This window comes from Nerophis ophidion, unplaced genomic scaffold (assembly GCF_033978795.1).
Source record: "Nerophis ophidion isolate RoL-2023_Sa unplaced genomic scaffold, RoL_Noph_v1.0 HiC_scaffold_56, whole genome shotgun sequence".
NCBI classification, from domain to species: Eukaryota; Metazoa; Chordata; class Actinopteri; order Syngnathiformes; family Syngnathidae; genus Nerophis; species Nerophis ophidion.
Genome location: NW_026906978.1, coordinates 136,645 through 157,500, shown reverse-complemented (window position 1 = coordinate 157,500; position 20,856 = coordinate 136,645). Strand labels below are relative to the sequence as shown.

Here is a 20,856-nt window from a genome sequence, read left to right as displayed (position 1 = left end):
TCACCCTATCTCTAAGGGAGAGCCCCGCCACACGGCGGAGGAAACTCATTTGGGCCGCTTGTACCCGTGATCTTATCCTTTCGGTCATGACTCAAAGCTCATGACCATAGGTGAGGATGGGAACGTATATCGACCGGTAAATTGAGAGCTTTGCCTTCCGGCTCAGCTCCTTTTTCACCACAACGGATCGATACAACGTCTGCATTACTGAAGACGCCGCACCGATCCGCCTGTCGATCTCACGATCCACTCTTCCCTCACTCGTGAACAAGACTCCTACGTACTTGAACTCCTCCACTTGGGGCAGGGTCTCCTCCCCAACCCGGGGATGGCATTCCACCCTTTTCCGGGCGAGAACCATGGACTCGGACTTGGAGGTGCTGATTCTCATTCCGGTCGCTTCACACTCTGCTGCGAACCGATCCAGCGAGAGCTGAAGATCCCGGTCAGATGGAGCCATCAGGACCACATCATCTGCAAAAAGCAGAGACCTAATCCCGCGGTCACCAAACCGGAACTCCTCAACACCTTGACTGCGCCTAGAAATTCTGTCCATAAAAGTTATGAACAGAATCGGTGACAAAGGACAGCCTTGGCGGAGTCCAACCCTCACTGGAAACGTGTCCGACTTACTGCCGGCAATGTGGACCAAGCTCTGGCACTGTTCGTACAGGGAGTGGACCGCCACAATAAGACAGTCCGATACCCCATACTCTCTGAGCACTCCCCACAGGGCTTCCCGAGGGACACGGTCGAATGCCTTCTCCAAGTCCACAAAGCACATGTAGACTGGTTGGGCAAACTCCCATGCACCCTCAAGAACCCTGCCGAGAGTATAGAGCTGGTCCACAGTTCCACGACCAGGACGAAAACCACACTGTTCCTCCTGAATCCGAGGTTCGACTATCCGGCGTAGCCTCCTCTCCAGTACACCTGAATAAACCTTACCGGGAATGCTGAGGAGTGTGATCCCACGATAGTTGGAACACACCCTCCGGTCCCCCTTCTTAAAGAGAGGGACCACCACCTCGGTCTGCCAATCCAAAGGTACCGCCCCCGATGTCCACGCGACGCTGCAGAGTCTTGTCAACCAAGACAGCCCCACAGTCCCCAGAGCCTTAAGGAACTCAGGGCGGGTCTCATCCACCCCTGGGGCCTTGCCACCGAGGAGCTTTTTAACTACCTCAGCGACCTCAGCCCCAGAAATAGGAGAGTCCACCACAGATTCCCCAGGCACTGCTTCCTCATAGGAAGACGTGTTGGTGGGATTGAGGAGGTCTTCGAAGTATTCCTTCCACCCATCCACAACATCCGCAGTTGAGGTCAGCAGAACACCATCCGCACCATACACGGTGTTGATAGTGCACTGCTTCCCCTTCCTGAGGCGGCGGACGGTGGTCCAGAATCGCTTCGAAGTCGTTTTCCATGGCTTCCCCGAACTCTTCCCATGTCCGAGTTTTTGCCTCCGCGACCGCTGAAGCTGCACACCGCTTGGCCTGTCGGTACCTGTCCACTGCCTCCGGAGTCCTATGAGCCAAAAGGACCCGATAGGACTCCTTCTTCAGCTTGACGGCATCCCTCACCGCCGGTGTCCACCAAGGGGTTTTAGGATTGCCGCCCCGACAGGCACCAACTACCTTGCGGCCACAGCTCCGAACAGCCGCCTCGACAATAGAGGTGCGGAACATGGTCCACTCGGACTCAATGTCCAGCACCTCCCTCGTGACATGTTCAAAGTTCTTCCGGAGGTGGGAATTGAAACTTTCTCTGACAGGAGACTCTGCCAGACGTTCCCAGCAGACCCTCACACTGCGTTTGGGCCTCCCAGGTCTGTCCGGCATCCTCCCCCACCATCGCAGCCAACTCACCACCAGGTGGTGATCGGTAGAAAGCTCCGCCCCTCTCTTCACCCGAGTGTCCAAAACATAAGGCCGCAAATCCGATGACACAACTACAAAGTCGATCATGGAACTGCGGCCTAGGGTGTCCTGGTGCCAAGTGCACATATGGACACCCTTATGTTTGAACATGGTGTTTGTTATGGACAAACTGTGACGAGCACAAAAGTCCAATAACAAAACACCACTCGGGTTTAGATCCGGGCGACCATTCTTCCCAATCACGCCTCTCCAGGTTTCACTGTCGTTGCCAACATGAGCGTTGAAGTCCCCCAGTAGGACAAGGGAATCACCAGGGGGTGCACTTTCCAGTACTCCCTCGAGTGTACCCAAAACGGGTGGGTACTCTGAACTGCTGCCTGGTGCGTAAGCAAAAACAACAGTCAGGACCCGTCCCCCCACCCGAAGGCGGAGGGAGGCTACCCTTTTGTCCACCGGGTTGAACTCAAACGTACAGGCTTTGAGCCGTGGGGCAACAAGAATTGCCACCCCAGCCCGTTGCCTCTCACTGCGGGCAACGCCAGAGTGGAAGAGGGTCCAGTCCCTCTCGAGAGAAGTGGTTCCAGAGCCCTTGCTGTGCGTCGAAGTGAGTCCGACTATATCCAGCCGGAACTTCTCTACCTCGCGCACTAGCTCAGGCTCTTTCTCCCCCAGTGAGGTGACGTTCCACGTCCCAAGAGCTAGCTTCTGTAGCCTAGGATCGGACCGCCAAGTGCTCTGCCTTCGGCTTCCGCCCAGCTCACAATGCAACCGACCTCTATGGCCCCTGCTATGGGTGGTGAGCCCATTGGAGGGGTGACCCACGTTGCCTCTTCGGGCTGTGCCCGGCCGGGCCCCATGGGAACAGGCCCGGCCACCAGGTGCTCGCCATCGTGCCCCACCTCCGGGCCATAGAATATCAAATTACATTATTTATCATTCGCGGAAAAGATCAAGAAAATGTCAGCAATTGTCACACACGTCAACCAATAAGAATTCGGCGGGGGGGGGATTTATTGATTAGAAGTGAGAGATAGTTTGGTAAAGGTATAGCATGTTCTATATGTTATAGTTATTTGAATGACTCTTACCATAATATGTTAGGTTAACATAGCAGGCACCTTCTCAGTTGGTTATTCATGCCTCATATAACGTACACTTATTCAGCCTGTTGTTCACTATTCTTTGTTTATTTTAAATTGCCTTTCAAATGTCTATTCTTGGTGTTGGATTTTATCAAATGAATTTCCCCCCAAAAAGGCGACTTATACTCCAGTGTGACGTTTTTTCCCCTTCTTGATTATGCACTTTTGGCCGGTGCGACGTGTACTCCGGAGCGACTTATAATACGAAAAATACACTACTTGGGGCGGTATAGCTCGGTTCGTAGAGTAGCCGTGCCAGCAACTTTAGGGTTCCAGGTTCGAGCCCAGCTTCTGCCATTCTAGTCACTGCTAATGTGTCCTTGGGCAAGACACTTTACCCACCTGCTCCCAGTGCCATCCACATTGTTTTAAATGTAACTTAGATATTGGGTTTCACTATGTAAAGCGCTTTGAGTCACTAGAGAAAATCACTATATAAATATAATTCACTTCACTTCACATGATATCTTGTTATTCTATTTTCTCATTTCAAGAACTGCACTTTTTGGAATCATTCACAGTCCCTATGTAAGTTAAAGTTAAGTTCCCAACGGTAGTCACGCACTAGGTGTGGTGAAATGATCCTCTACATTTGACCCATCCCCAAGTTCACCCCCTGGGAGGTGAGGGCAGCGGAGGCCGCACTCGGGAATCATTTGGTGATTTAACCCCCAACCCTTGATGCTGAGTGCCAAGCAAGGAGACAATGGGTCCCATTTTTATAGTCTTTGGTATCACTCGGCAAGGATTTGAACTCACGACTCTCCAGTCTCAGGGCAGACACTCTAACCACAAGGCCACTGAGCAGGGCGATGGTTAATGCATCCTCAGTAGAAAATAAACCTTTGCAAAAGTTAGCTAACAATTGAGTCATTGGCAGCCACTCTATTCTGCCTATAAAGTGTTCTAAATAACATCCTAAAACCCGCTTCAACATTTAAATACACACTGTAAGTATACATGTAATGTAGTAACATTCTTAATAACATGTCATATTTACATATCTTGCTCATTTTAAGCATACTATGTCTGCTCTCAGTGGGATGCCGACTGATGGGATGTTCATATCTTCCCATTTAGATGAAGAATTAATCCTCACAAAGGGTTAAAAAGGGTGGGTGCAAAAGAGCGTATTTTCGTGTTTTTCTTGCCATCTCCAGGTCTAAGTTGGATGTCAGAGTTGACCAAGTTCTCGGTTTATGTCCACAACCTTCTACTACATAAGTGAGAAGCATGATTTATAATGTAGAATTAGCTTTCACCCTCTTAGAGGCGAGAAAGCAGCTCAGTATGTCAATATAGCAGCATAAGCTAGTTACTTCTGTGATCAATGCGCCGCTAAAAGTAGGTCCTTAACGTTAGCGCTTATAATAACAATATCGCTAATACTTGGTTAATATTCGGGTCACAAAATGTAAATGGAGTATATTTGGCAATTTTTTTGGAGGACTTTGTGGGTCTAATAGAGGAGCTCCCATTGACTCCAATGTTAGCTGATTTTTGTTCACGTTTAATTACTAATTAAAATTCATAACAGTTTAAACAAATGTCTTACATAAGGATTGTGAATGATAGGTGACATTTCTAAAAAGTGCAGTTTCCTTTGAATTTGTCAGATAAGTAAACAGTCCTTCAAATTAAAGATGTAAAACAATTGAGGTTGTTTATAGATATTATCCACTATGAAGTTACAGTAAAACTAAGCACACAAGGGAAAGTACATTCATATACACATGAAGTACACACATGTGTAAGAATCATGTTAACCACCAAAATATTGACTCGTTCTCCTAAATCCAATATCGAGTATCCTTTGGTGAGCTGACCGTATCGTCACACCCTTAGTTAAAAGCACACCATCCCCATGACATGACACTTCCACGTGATGTAGAACAGTAGTCCCACATTTTAAACATACACACACATCTGAAGAATATTAAAATTAAATATATTTGGTGGGCCAAACAAAATGACTCGACGAACCAATGTTTGGTATGAGCGATATGACCTCAAATCTATATCCTAACAACAATATGTCACAATATATAATTTGATATATGATTGAGAATAGAATAATTTCAAAACTAGGTACAAAAGCTCCTAATTTGGCAGCTGACATATGCAGTAACATATTGTTCGTTTCTAATAGTATTATTTTGTCAAAACAGTTATTAATAATGTACTTGTTTATTTACTGTTAATATCTGGTTACTTTTTTTGAGAAAATAATACTGGAAATGATGTAATATGTTTCTGCATATTTCACCAACTAAATTAGGAGCCTGTTTTAAAATAGTTGTATTAGTAATTCTATATAAAATAATTTATCGCAAAATCAATTTTAAACCATATCGTTCATCCATAGTAAAAAGTCCTGTCATCCTGGTTTTTGTTTCTTTTCCTGTGAATAATGTTGTAAAGAGCAGCGTGTTTGTGCGTCACTGAGATTTCAAGACAGTTCATACGATAACTTGTTTTTCCTAAGTGCATGTAAAAGTACTGAATGCATTGTGTGACTGAGCAGAGATGCTGTGTTTGTCTTGCAGACGTCTGTGAAGAACATCTTCACCCTCAGCAACAGAAGTGGAGCTTCAGGATGCGGACGGAGGAGCCACAGCCCTCCCACATTAAGAAGGAAAAGGAATACCCACTGATACCCCATTTTAAAGAGGAAGAGGAAGACCAACTAACACCCCATTTTAAAGAGGAAGAGGAGGACCCACTGATACCTCTTTTAAAAGAGAAATCGGTGAAGAGTGAAGATGATGAGGTGAAAGGTGAAAGTGAGGAGAGGGGAGGGGGGGAGCCTCCAAGCAGCAGCTCAACACAACACATGACAACAGAAGCTGATGGAGACCACTGTGGAGGATCACAAGCAGACAAGCTCTTAGCTCCACTATCAGATAGTGAGGACACAACGTCACACTCTCCTGACACTGATGATGAAGACTCTAAAGATGATAAGACATGTCACACTGACAACACTCACTTCACTTGTTCTCACTGTCACAAAACCTTTAAATACCATTGTCGTCTGAAAACACACATGAGAACACACACTGGAGAAAAACCTTTCTCTTGTTCAATCTGTGGTAAAGGTTTTACACAAAGTATCAATTTGAAAGTACACATGAGAACACACACTTGTGAAAAACGTTTTTCCTGTTCAACCTGTGGTAAAGGTTTTACACAAAGTCAGAGTTTGAAAATACATATTAGAACACACACTAGAGAAAAACCTTTTTCTTGTTCACTCTGTAGTAAAGGTTTTACACAAAGTATCAATTTGAAGGTACACATGAGAACACACACCAGTGAAAAACCTTTTTCCTGTTCAATCTGTGGTAAAGGTTTTAGAGAAAGTCAACAATTGAAAAGACACATGAGAACACACACTGGTGAAAAACCTTTTTCATGTTCAAACTGCGGTAAACATTTTACTCGGAGGCCAGATTTAAAAGTACACATGAGAACACACACTGGAGAAAAACCTTTTTCATGTTCTATCTGTGGTAAAGATTTTACTCAGAGGCCACATTTGAAAGTACACATGAGAACACACACTGGAGAAAAACCTTTTTCATGTTCAATCTGCGGTAAAGATTTTACTCGAAGGGAAAATTTCAAAAAGCACATGAGAATACACACTGGAGAAAAACCTTTTCCTGTTCAATCTGCAGTAAATATTTTGCGCAACGGCACTATTTGAAAGAACACGTGAGAACACACACTGGAGAAAAACCTTTTACATGTTCAGTATGTTGTAAAAGTTTTTTACAAAGTCAGCATTTGAAAAGACACATGAGAAGACACCCAGGAGAGAAAGTGTTGAGTTGCAGTGTGTGTGGTGAAAGATTGTCTTCTAAGTAGCAGTGTAAGAAACACAAGTGTGCTGGTGAGAACAGCAGCAGCAAATGAAACTGCAGGATTTGAAATAAACTGTCCAGACTTTAACTTTGACCTTCTAAAAACATCAGCACATAGTTTCTAAGATTTATAGATGAGATATTTTAGATTATTACCTTTTTTCAGTCAAGTACTACACATGACAAGTGTTTTTTAAAGTTGTTCATGATTTATCCCCCTTTTTTAGAATTCCTCAAACATTATCAATTTCAGAAAACATGGGAATGTTTGGAATGTTTGGGAAAAGTTAATTATGTACATCATCCCACAGAGCTTTACTGTACATCCATCCATTTGTTCTACCACTTGTCTCTTTCATTTTATATGTATAGCATTTAATCACATACTTGTCCGCCAAAGGGTGTTGCGTTTTGGAGGAACTCCTTCTGTCAGAGTGCTGTTCACACTTCTTTTACTGCGGAAATCTACTCACAAAAACAATCCAAACAGTAGGAAACAAAAAACGATGGTGCGAAAAAGAGAAGACTAAATGTGCATTTTGGAAAAAATAACAAAAGCTACTTCTATACACAAATAAAGTCAACTTGGTTTGGAGTTACAAGACGTGCACACTACAAAACAACACCAAGATGGATGGCACTGGGAATGGCCAAGGTAGCAAAATACTCAAAGCATGTAATCAACTGGCGTGGAGCGGATTCACCGAGTGCCATCCAGCTGTCAAGGTGCTGCTTAAGTAGCACCAGGCTCAATTGGAAGCAGCTGTGCACGTCCCACAACTCCGCCCACAAAGGCAACACAGGAACTCTAGGAGGAAGGAGAATTGTAAGAACAAGGTCAACTGCACCAAAAGACGAAAACTGACTGTTGGAGCCAAATTTCCTTATTTGCTTATATTGTTTTTATTTAGTTTTCTCTGATTGATTGCTGGCTTCAGTTCATGCTGAATTTCCCTTTCTGCAGATTGCTCCGCCCACTTCCTGTTGAGAACCAGGAAGTGTCGACAGGGATGGGACTGTTGCTATGGTGCGGTTGCCATGGTAGCCTCCTTTAATTGTGTTCAGCTGGGAACACTGGGGGGTGATTGCATGGAGGACAAACAGTTTTGGAGCGTGTGGTGTGGTGTGTGGTCAGGTCTCACTGCTGTGACAATGTGCCATTCAAGCCAAGGTCAGCATACATAATGTTCTAGAACCTACTTTTCATTTCATTTTGATAGCTTGGAATAAAGGGATTGTCATATCCAAACACATTTCTACAGTACTGGACATTCAATCATCAAACTGGTCAACACAGTATCAGTATCAGTATCAGTATCAGCCCAAAGATAAGTGCTGTACAATGAGAATAAAATGCCTCGTAGCCGATTATACAAATGTGATCAATTCATCTTGATGCTGTCCTGCCACAGTGAATAGGTTTCCCTTTTTAAAGGGCAAATTCCTCCCAGGGTCTTTTGTCCTAATGACTGTCTGGATAAAGTGAGGAGAATATAATATAGGAAAACAATTTATTTTACTAATAAACTAGATTAAGTAACACATTTTTACAGTTAGCTAAATTGGACAGAACACCTGCATCATCTTCTCAACAACACCCACATTCTTACATTAAGAATGGTGGTGTTAAATACAAAGTGCATTCAGATACAAACAATTATTTTTGATGTTTACTCCATTAAAGGACATATATGTGCACATGTATGCACTGATTAAAAATACAGAACAATAATGCCCACGTTTAGACTTTCTCCATCAAACGCCATCTTGCTTTCTCCTCCTTTCTATTTCCAGCAGACTAGTAGAACATCTTAGGTGTATTGCTGCCCTCCACAGTCTATTAACAAAATGTCTTCCTTCTGTCCTATGGCCCACACTACAGACTTGGACACAAACAGGACAGAAAGTAAAAAGCAGCTTTAAGGAGGTCAAAACAAAATGTATGCATTCTTTCCAACGGCCGCTGGGTGGCAGCAGAGGCTCCATGTATTACCTGAAGAAACATTTGACTTCTGACCTTTCCACATTATTTCTCTCATCTTTACTGCTGGAGTTCAGCTCACTGAGGATGTAAGCTACATTTTGGTATCTTAATTATCTTTAATTATTCATAAACAGGCTTAAAACAAACCATTATTATCATTACTGCCTCATTTGTTTCACTCTCTACTAATTAAAACTATTCTAGCATGAAAACATTCAGGATGTTCATACAAAAATATTACACATCCCCCAAACGTACCATTTTATTATTGTATTCATATAATATTACATTTAATATACACATGGTCATAACAGTGCTGACAATTTAAATTCCCTGTGGGGATTAATAAAGTATTTCTGATTCTGATCATTACATCACTCTCATAAAGCCTTCAATGCTGAATATGTTTTTTACCATAGCTCAGCTTCACAATGTTGGAATATTGACTGCTGATATTAACATTCTTCTATTGTTTAGAATATTACACTTTACTCTTTTTCTTTGCTCAAATGAACAGGATGAAAGTGTCTAATTGTCACTACTGAGTGTAATTATGTATATAATAATCTTCATTACCGCTTGATTTAACTCTCATTTTATTTTATCCATAGAGAACTTAACCATAAAAAGATGGCTGCACATCAATAAACCGTCACTAAACTTCAATAAAACTAAATACATCATATTTGAAGATTGTAAAAATGTAAACCACAAATTATGATGGATAATATTGAAATTAAAGGAATTAAGGTAATCGCATTTTTCTGAGTTAATATAGATGATGAAGTAAGCTGGACACTACATGTAAGTCATATAAAGAAAACAATAAAACAATGGAGTGCAATACTAAAGAGAATAAAATACGTACAAATATTAACTAGAATTATTGTACCCAACTTCAGTTGAAGCATACATTGTTTATTGCATAAAAGTCTGGGGACATACATATAAAACAATCACAAAACAATCATCATATTACAAAAGAGAGTAATAAAGACAACTAATAGAATGGATTATAGAGACCCAACAAATGATTCATAAAGTCACACATTTTAAAAGTAAAAGATCTTGTATAAAAGACAACTGTTCGTATGATGTATAAAGTAAATAATAATATGCTTCCAGAAGTGGTCCAGAAGATGTTTCAGATGTGAACCAGTAAATATGAACTAAGAGGGATTTATGTGTACTCAAAAGCAAAGGTATGAACACATGTAAAACAAATATGTACATCATATAAAGGAGTTCATCTATGGAATCATCTACAATTACAAAATAAAATATGTAACACGTCATTTTTCAAAAAACATATAAAACACTATTATGAATAAGTATAGAGGTAAATTATGGATATTTACACATACAATGTTTATTGCATGTAACATAATTGTATGTACTGTTTATTCTCACCCTTTCAGTCAAATTGTTGTGTTCATTTCAAAGTACACAAATGTGTGTATTAACTCATGTGCTTGACTGTAATAAACACACTAATCTGAAGTGTCTAATCTATAAATGTTAGAATCATATTAACAAGATTGTGTTAGACAAACAACAATGTCACACATGTTATATGTGCTGATGTTGTTAGAAAGTCAAAATGAAAGTCTGGACAGTTTATTTCAAATCCTGCAGTTTCATTTGCTGCTGCTGTTCTCACCAGCACACTTGTGTTTCTTACACTGGTACTTAGAAGACAATCTTTCACCACACACACTGCAACTCAACACTTTCTCTCCTGGGTGTCTTCTCATGTGTGCTACAAGGCTTGATCGTTCACTAAAGCTTCTGTTGCAGATTGAACAGGAGTATGGTTTTTCACCAGACTGCTATATCATGTGTAATTTTAAGTGTCGTCCTTCTATATAACTTTTACAACATACTGAACATATGAAAGGTTTTTCACCAGCGTGTGTTCTCATTTTCACTTTTAAACTTTGTCTTATGACAAAACTTTTACCACATTATGAGAAGGAACAAGGTTTTTCTCCAGTGTGTATTCTCATGTGTGTTTTTAAATGTTGCCTTCGAATAGATTTTTTACCAAAGATTGAACATGAAAAAGGTTTTTCTCCAGTGTGTAGTGTCATGTGTGCTTTGAAATGCTTCTTTTGAGTAAAATCTTTACCGCATATTGAACATGAAAAAGGTTTTTCTCCAGTGTGTGTTCTCAAATGTACTTATAAACCTTGATTTATTACAAAACTTTTACCACATTCTGAGCAGGAAATTTTATTTTCTCCAGTGGTAATCTCATATGTACTTTCAAAGATTGCCTTTGAGTAAAATTTTTAACACAAATTGAACATGAAAAAGGTTTTTTCTCCAGTGTGTATTGTCATGTGTGTTTTAAAATGTTGCCTTCGAGTAAAATTTTTACCACAGATTGAACATGAAAAACGTTTTACTCCAGTGTGTGTTCTCATATGTACTTTTAAACTTTGATTTAGTACGATACTTTTACCACAGTCTGAGCAGGAAACATTTTTTTTCTCCATTGTGTAATCTCATATGTACTTTCAAAGATTGCCTTTGAGTAAAATTTTTGACACAAATTGAACATGAAAAAGGTTTTTCTCCAGTGTGTATTGTCATGTGTGTTTTAAAATTTTGCCTTCGAGTAAAATTTTTACCACAGATTGAACATGAAAAAGGTTTTTCTCCAGTGTCTATTCTCATGTGTGTTTTCAAATTATGGCTTTGAGTATAATTTTTACCAAATTCTGAGCAGGAACAATGTTTTCCTCCAGTGTGTGTACTCATGTGTGATTTTAAATAGTACCTTTGAATAAAAACTTTCCCACAGATTGAACATAAAAAAGGTCTTTCTCCAGTGTGTGTTCTCATGTGTACTTTCAAATAGCTACTTTTTACAAAACCTTTACTACAGATTGAACAAGTAAAAGGTTTTTCTCCAGTGTGTGTTCTCATGTGTGATTTCAGACGACAATGGTATTTAAAAGTTTTGTGACAGAGAGAAGATGTGAAGTGAGTGTTGTCAGTGTGACATGTCTTATCATCTTTAGAGTCTTCATCATCAGTGTCAGGAGAGTGTGACGTTGTGTCCTCACTATCTGATAGTGGAGCTAAGAGCTTGTCTGCTTGTGATCCTCCACAGTGGTCTCCATCAGCTTCTGTTGTCATGTGTTGTGTTGAGCTGCTGCTTGGAGGCTCCCCCCCTCCCCTCTCCTCACTTTCACCTTTCACCTCATCATCTTCACTCTTCACAGGGACACCAGTCACTGGGAACTCCTCCAACCATTTAGGCTGACTGATGCCCTCTTCCTCCTCTTCCTCTCTAATGTAAGGGGTCACTGGGTCCTCCTCTTCCTCCTTGGAGTGAGGGGTCAGTGGATCCACCACTTCCTTTTTAAAATGGGGTGTCAGTGGGTCCTCCTCTTCCTTTTTAAAATGGGGTATCAGTGGGTATTCCTCTTCCTTCTTAATGTGGGAGGGCTGTGGCTCCTCTGTCCGCATCCTGAAGCTCCACTTCTGTTGCTGAGGGTGAAGATGTTCTTCACAGACGTCTGCAAGACAAACACAGCATCTCTGCTCAGTCACACAATGCATTCAGTACTTTTACATGCACTTAGGAAAAACAAGTTATCGTATGAACTGTCTTGAAATCTCAGTGACGCACAAACACGCTGCTCTTTACAACATTATTCACAGGAAAAGAAACAAAAACCAGGACGACAGGACTTTTTACTATGGATGAACGATATGGTTTAAAATTGATTTTGCGATACAGTATTTCATTTAGAATTACTGATAGAACCATTTTAAAACAGGCTACACAGGCTCCTAATTTAGTTGCTGAAATATGCAGTAAAATATTACATTTCCAGTATTATTTTCTCAAATAAAGTAACCAGATATAACAGTAAATAAACAAGTACATTATTAATAACTGTTTTGACAAAATAATACTATTAGAAACGAACAATATGTTACTGCATATGTCAGCTGCCAAATTAGGAGCTTGTGTACCTATTTTGAAATTATTCTATTCTCAATCATATATCAAATTATATATTGTGACATATTGTTGTTAGGATATAGATTTGAGGTCATATCGCCCATACCAAACATTGGTTCGTCGAGTCATTTTGTTTGGCCCACCAAATATATTTAATTTTAATATTCTTCAGATGTGTGTGTATGTTTAAAATGTGGGACTACTGTTCTACATCACGTGGAAGTGTCATGTCATGGGGATGGTGTGTTTTTAACTAAGGGTGTGACGATACGGTCAGCTCACCAAAGGATACTCGATATTGGCTTTAGGAGAACGAGTCAATATTTTGGTGGTTAACATGATTCTTACACGTGTGTACTTCATGTGTATATGAATGTACTTTCCCTTGTGTGCTTAGTTTGACTGTAACTTCATAGTGGATAATATCTATAAACAACCTCAATTGTTTTACATCTTTAATTTGAAGGGCTGTTTACTTATCTGACAAATTCAAAGGAAACTGCACTTTTTTAAAAATGTTACCTTTCATTCACAATCCTTATGTAAGACATTTGTTTCAAACTATTATGAATTTGAATTATTAAATAATCATGAGCAAAAAATCAGCTAACATTGGAGTCAATGGGAGCTCCTCTATTAGACCCACAAAGTCCTCCAAATAACCATCCCAAAAAATTGCCAACAATACTCATTTTACATTTTGTGACCTGAATATTAACCAAGTATTAATGATATTGTTATTATAAGCGCTAATATTAAGGACCTACTTTTAGCGGCGCATTGATCACAGAAGTAACTAGCTTATGCTGCTATATTGACATACTGAACTGTTTTCTCACCTCTAAGATGATGAAAGCTAATTCTACAAACCCTGTTTCCATATGAGTTGGGAAATTGTGTTAGATGTAAATATAAACAGAATACAATGATTTGCAAATTATTTTCAAGCCATATTCAGTTGAATATGCTACAAAGACAACATATTTGATGTTCAAACTGATAAACATTTTTTTTTTTTTTTGCAAATAATCATTACCTTTAGAATTTGATGCAAGCAACACGTAACAAAGTAGTTGGGAAAGGTGGTAATAAATACTGATAAAGTTGAGGAATGCTCATCAAACACTTATTTGGAACATCCCACGGGTGTGCAGGCTAATTGGGAACAGGTGGGTGCCATGATTGGGTATAAAAGCAGCTTCCATGAAATGCTAAGTAATTCACTAACAAGGATGGGGCGAGGGTCAACAATTTGTAAGGAAATTGTCGAACAACATTTCTTAACGAGCTATTGAAAGGAATTCAGGGATTTTCCCATCTACGGTCCGTAAAATCGTCAAAAGGTTCAGAGAATCTGGAGAAATCACTGCACGTAAGCAATGACATCACAGACCTTTGATCCCTCAGGTGGTACTGCATCAAAAACCGACATCAGTGTGTGAAGGATATCACCAGATGGGCTCAGGAACGCTTCATAAGACCACTGTTAGTAACTACAGTTGGTCGCTACATCTGTAAGTGCAAGTTAAAACTCTACTATGCAGAGCAAAAGCCATTTATCAACACACAGGAACGCCGCCGGCTTGGCTGGGCCCGAGCTCATCTAAGTTGGACTGATGCAAAGTGGAAAAGTGTTCTGTGGTCTGACGAGTCCACATTTTACATTATATTTGGAAACTGTGGATATGGTGTCCTCCGGAACAAAGAGGAAAATAATCATCCGGATTGTTATAGGCGCACAGTTCAAAAGCTAGCATGTGTGATGGTATGGGGGTGTATTAGTGCCCAAGGCATGGGTAACTTACACATGTGTGATGGTATGGGGGTGTATTAGTGTCCAAGGCATGGGTAACTTACACATGTGTGATGGTATGGGGGTGTATTAGTGCCCAAGGCATGGGTAACTTACACATGTGTGATGGTATGAGGGTGTATTAGTGTCCAAGGCATGGGTAACTTACACATCTGTGATGGTATGGGGGTGTATTAGTGAACAAGACATGGGTAACTTACACATGTGTGATGGTATGGGGGTGTATTAGTGCCCAAGACATGGGTAACTTACACATGTGTGATGGTATGGGGGTGTATTAGTGTCCAAGGCATGGGTAACTTACACATGTGTGATGGTATGAGGGTGTATTAGTGTCCAAGGCATGGGTAACTTACACATGTGTGATGGTATGGGGGTGTATTAGTGCCCAAGACATGGGTAACTTACACATGTGTGATGGTATGGGGGTGTATTAGTGCCCAAGGCATGGGTAACTTACACATGTGTGATGGTATGGGGGTGTATTAGTGTCCAAGGCATGGGTAACTTACACATCTGTGATGGTATGGGGGTGTATTTGTGCCCAAGGCATGGGTAACTTACACATGTGTGATGGTATGGGGGTGTATTAGTGCCCAAGGCATGGGTAACTTACACATGTGTGATGGTATGGGGGTGTATTAGTGCCCAAGGCATGGGTAACTTACACATGTGTGATGGTATGGGGGTGTATTAGTGTCCAAGGCATGGGTAACTTACACATGTGTGATGGTATGGGGGTGTATTAGTGCCCAAGGCATGGGTAACTTACACATGTGTGATGGTATGGGGGTGTATTAGTGAACAAGACATGGGTAACTTACACATGTGTGATGGTATGGGGGTGTATTAGTGCCCAAGACATGGGTAACTTACACATGTGTGATGGTATGGGGGTGTATTAGTGTCCAAGGCATGGGTAACTTACACATGTGTGATGGTATGAGGGTGTATTAGTGTCCAAGGCATGGGTAACTTACACATGTGTGATGGTATGGGGGTGTATTAGTGCCCAAGACATGGGTAACTTACACATGTGTGATGGTATGGGGGTGTATTAGTGCCCAAGGCATGGGTAACTTACACATGTGTGATGGTATGGGGGTGTATTAGTGTCCAAGGCATGGGTAACTTACACATCTGTGATGGTATGGGGGTGTATTTGTGCCCAAGGCATGGGTAACTTACACATGTGTGATGGTATGGGGGTGTATTAGTGCCCAAGGCATGGGTAACTTACACATGTGTGATGGTATGGGGGTGTATTAGTGCCCAAGGCATGGGTAACTTACACATGTGTGATGGTATGGGGGTGTATTAGTGTCCAAGGCATGGGTAACTTACACATGTGTGATGGTATGGGGGTGTATTAGTGTCCAAGGCATGGGTAACTTACACATGTGTGATGGTATGGGGGTGTATTAGTGCCCAAGGCATGGGTAACTTACACATGTGTGATGGTATGGGGGTGTATTAGTGCCCAAGGCATGGGTAACTTACACATCTGTGAAGGCACCATTAATGCTGAATGGTCCATTCAGGTTTTGGAGCAACATATGTTGTCATCCAAGCAACGTTAACATGGACGTCTCTGCTTATTTCAGCAAAACAATGCCAAGCCACGTGTTACAACAGCGTGGCTTCGTAGTAGAAGAGTGCGGGTACTTTCCTGGCCCGGCTGCAGTCCAGACATGTCTCCCATGGAAAATGTGTGCCGCATTATGAAGCGTAAAATACGACAACAAGACCCCGGACTGTTGATTATTTCTGCCCCTATATATGCCTGTCTTTGTTTGCCTTTTGTTCTCGGACTTTAGTTTGCTACACGCAACAGATGACGTCGCATTTCCCGATTGTGGTAAAAGACTTTTTGTTATACGATTAGCTTCCATGCTATTTTGTTTGTTTGCTTGTCCCTAGTTTATATACTAGCGCTTTTTGTTCCTTTTATCTTCCACGTTAGTTTTGTTTGTTTTGTCTTTAGTGCCTAATGCAAGTGTTTTTTGTTCAAAAATTGTTTTTGTAGTGTATAATAAATCATTATCCTTATCCTCACGCTGTGTTCCATCCTCCACTGCACCCACGAGAGAACAACTTTTCACCACGATGCCAGCATGACGTCACAGTAAAGTCCGAGTTAATGAAGCTTCTCTCGCAGCGGAAGTCGAAGAATTCGACAGGATAACGTGGACGTTAGCCTAAGCAATGCAGGCTGGGACATTCCGCGGCGCGCCGGATGTCGAGATGATCTTGGGGCTTGGAGGTCTCCAAGTCCCGCTTGACTCCACTGGGTCCAGCAACACCCCGTCTCACCCCCTCGCACGCATCGGCAGAGGCGGAAGCCGCGGCGAAGGGCGTCGCGTAGCTAACTCCACCGTCAACCCTTCACAGACACAGCCACTTTCATCTCGTCCAGGACTCACCATACATGCCTGGTAATCCTTTTTGTTTTTCTACTATTGACTCCCCCGGAGTCAATAGTAGAAATCTGATCTGGTGACGTCAGCCCTCTTACGTCCCCAGAACATAGTGGGGATTAAGAATTTTTTTTAGAGCAGGCACTCCCTCAGTCGTCCACAGGGGACCTAAATGACAATCTTACACTCCTTAAATACATTTGTTTTCAATCACAGTATAAGTCTTTATTTTCTGAATTTGATTGCTTGATTGATTGATACTTGTATTAGTAGATTGCACAGTTCAGTACATATTCCGTACAATTGACCACTAAATGGTAACATCACCATTAAGTTTTTCAACTTGTTTAGTCAGGGTCCACGTTAATCAATTCATGGTACAAATATATACTATCAGCATAATACAGTCATCACACATGTTAATCATCATAGTATATACATTGAATTATTTACATTATTTACAATCCGGGGGTGGGATGAGGAGCTTTGGTTGATATCAGTACTTCAGTCATCAACAATTGCATCAACAGAGAAATGTGGACATTGAAACAGTGTAGGTCTTACAGTAGGATATGTACAGCCAGCAGAGAACATAGTGAGTTCAGATAGCATAAGAACAAGTATATACATTAGAAGAACATTTGATTATTTACATTAGGTTATTTATAATCCGGGGAGATGGGATGTAAATGGAGGAGATTATTAGTAAAGGGTTGAAGTTGCCTGGAGGTGTTGTTTTAGAGCGGTTTTGAAGGAATATAGAGATGCACTTACTTTTACACCTGTTGGGAGTGCATTCCACATTGATGTGGCATAGAAAGAGAATGAGTTAAGACCTTTGTTAGATCGGAATCTGGGTTTAACGTGGTTTGTGGAGCTCCCCCTGGTGTTGTGGTTATGGCGGTCAGGAAGTAGTTGGACATGTACTTCGGTATCAGGGAGGTGTCGCGGATTTTATAGACTAGGCTCAGTGCAAGTTGTTTTACTCTGTCCTCCACCCTGAGCCAGCCCACTTTGGAGAAGTGGGTTGGAGTGAGGTGTGATCTGGGGTGGAGGTCTAAAAGTAACCGGACTAGCTTATTCTGGGATGTTTGGAGTCTAGATTTGAGGGTTTTGGAGGTGCTGGAGTACCAGGAGGAGCAAGCGTAATCGAAAAAGGGTTGAATGAGAGTTCCCGCTAGAATCTTCAAGGTGCTTTTGTTGACCAGAGAGGAGATTCTGTAGAGGAATCTCGTTCTTTGGTTGACCTTTTTGATTACCTTGGTTGCCATTTTATCACAGGAAAGATTAGCTTCTAGAATGGAACGTAGGTAGGTGATCTCATCTTTCCTGGTGATAACGATGTCACCCACTTTTATAGTGAAATCACTGACTTTCTTAAAGGGGAACATTATCACAATTTCAGAAGGGTTAAAACCAATAAAAAACAGTTCCCAGTGGCTTATTTTATTTTTCGAAGTTTTTTTCAAAATTTTACCCGTCCTGTAATATCCCTAAAAAAACCTTTAAAGTGCTTGATTTTGGCTATGTGCGAAGCCACTGTTCATTTTCCTGTGACGTCACATAGCGATGCCAATACAAACAACATGGCGGTTACCACAGCAAGATATAGCGACATTAGCTCGGATTCAGCCTCGGATTTCAGCGGCTTAAGCGATTCAACAGATTACGCATGTATTGAAAGGGATGGTTGGAGTATGGAGGCAGATAGCGAAAACGAAATTGAAGAAGAACTTTTCTTTTTATTTATTAACTTTTATTTTTTATTATTGTAAAACTGAAATACACACAATGACAATGTATAAGCTATATGATTCAATTAACATACTGAAATGTTATGCACAATATCTAAACATTAGCTTCACACAAATACTGCTGAGTGTTGAAACTATTTCGATGGTGGAAATATGCGACCAGCAGCCATTTTAAATCCTCAGACATTCATTAAATTAGTGCCCAAAAATCGTTTTTCAATACACATCTTACTATCAAACTTAGCAACTTTCCACCTTAGTATTGAGTTACAAAAACAAGTTAAACAGTTTACTTACAGACTTATCTTTTCCAAGGCTTGTAAGAGTTAACACAACTCGACTACTTCTTATTGTTTATGAACTAGACAAACATCGTAAACCGGAAGTGCCCAAAGTAAACCGGAAGTGCCCAAACTAATGACGCGCAGCATTTCCCATCGCCACAAGGTGTCAGTAATAGTCCACAATCAAACGGGCATAACACTCCCCGCTTGGTATAATGTTTTATACCACTATACAGTCTCTTTACGAAGGAGCAACACAACCTCTGAAACAGGTCTAGTGTAGATTATTGGAGTACCTTGTCGGATGATCTTAACATCTACTTTTCTTACTTTGTTGTCATGGCTGTTGATAGACTTGACGATGAGTCCAGTGGGCCATTCATTTCTTCTCACCTGGCCGTCTTTCAGTAGTACCAGGTCTCCAATTTGCAGGTTAGGCCTTTCTGCATACCATTTTCTCCTAGTTTGTATGGTTGACAGGTATTCTTGTTTCCATCGCTTCCAGAATCTATCAGAGAGAGATTGGACTTGCCGCCATTGTTGTGAGTGGATGTCTTTCACGTTGAAGTCTCCTGGCGGTGCAGATATGACGTCTCTCTTCAGTGTCAGCAAGGTTGCAGGTGTTAGTATTGCTGGCATCTCTGGTTTAGTTGAAACTGGAATGAGAGGTCTTGCGTTTATAATTGCCATGACCTCAGCCATGAGAGTGGTGAGCACCTCATGAGAAAGGTGAGAGCCTCCCTCCTTAAGGAGCAATGCATCCAGGATACGGCGCGTGATGCCAATTAGTCTTTCCCACACTCCTCCCATGTGGGAAGAGTTTGGCGGATTGAAGATCCAAGTGCACACTTAGTCCTGCAGGTAAGTTTTCAACTCTTTTTTCGACGACTCTTCCTCTTTTTCCGACCACTTGTCCCTCGCCGTCACCTTCTCTTCCTCGCCATGCTTCTCGTCGTCTGTGCTGGAGTCCATGACGATGGCCTTGGACTTGCTCCCCGCTCTGGACTTCTTGGGGCTGGACGAGGAGCGTCCTGCTTGGGCGTCGCTCTTCTTGCCCTTGGCGGCCGACACTTTTTTCTTGGCCCTCTTCTTTTTCTTGGCGGGAAGCTGTTTGCCGCTGTTCTGTCTCTGAGGATCTCATCAGTCCCCACGTTGACTTTCAAGATGTCAAAACCATACGGTACATCAGCGAAGCAATACAAAAACTCATGAAAAAAATAAACACAGCAGTAAAACACTTACATGCAAACAAGACAGCTGCTTGTACACCCGAAAGAGAACAAAGAACAGTGTCTAAGAGGAGCATCAACATTTGCATTTAAACTGTAAAATCCTGTTTATGATTTATTTACTCTACTTATTTAAATATGAACATTTTCCTTTAGGAAACTTTTATGATTTGTGTGTTGTTGTAGCTGGTATGCTGCAATTTTTTTTATTTTTTTCCCCCAAGATGGTGACCCTGTAGTGGCTGCTGTTGGCAGGAACTCTGTGCTCTTGTGTCATCCTTTTGTGTTTCCTTCTTCTTTTTATGTTTATATATATACATATATATATATATATATATTTTTTTTTTTTGCCTTTTGGTCCGGACCTTTTGGGACTGTGTGACAAGGGGTGGCACTTTCGTGACTTCTGCGGTGCTTTTTTGTGAACTTCTGGATCTGCCTCCTGAGAGCCTTTTGGCCATGGAGACCAGCTGCTGGGTTTCTGCCACACCAGAGTCCGTTTGGAGAG

The 20,856-nt window shown here is 41.4% G+C and overlaps 2 protein-coding genes across 2 annotated transcripts in view; both read left to right on the top strand.

Moving 5' to 3' along the window:
- Positions 1-6,873, top strand: part of LOC133546985 (zinc finger protein 180-like) — a 20,420-nt gene extending 13,547 nt beyond the window's left edge. The window contains exon 3 of the mRNA XM_061892832.1: positions 5,569-6,873. Coding sequence (XP_061748816.1) covers positions 5,569-6,731 — 1,163 coding nt within the window. The 3' untranslated portion in view covers positions 6,732-6,873. The remainder of the gene's footprint in view (positions 1-5,568) is intronic.
- The window catches only part of LOC133546986 (gastrula zinc finger protein XlCGF8.2DB-like), a 119,001-nt gene that overhangs the window by 84,824 nt on the left and 13,321 nt on the right, over positions 1-20,856 (top strand). The window lies entirely within an intron of this gene.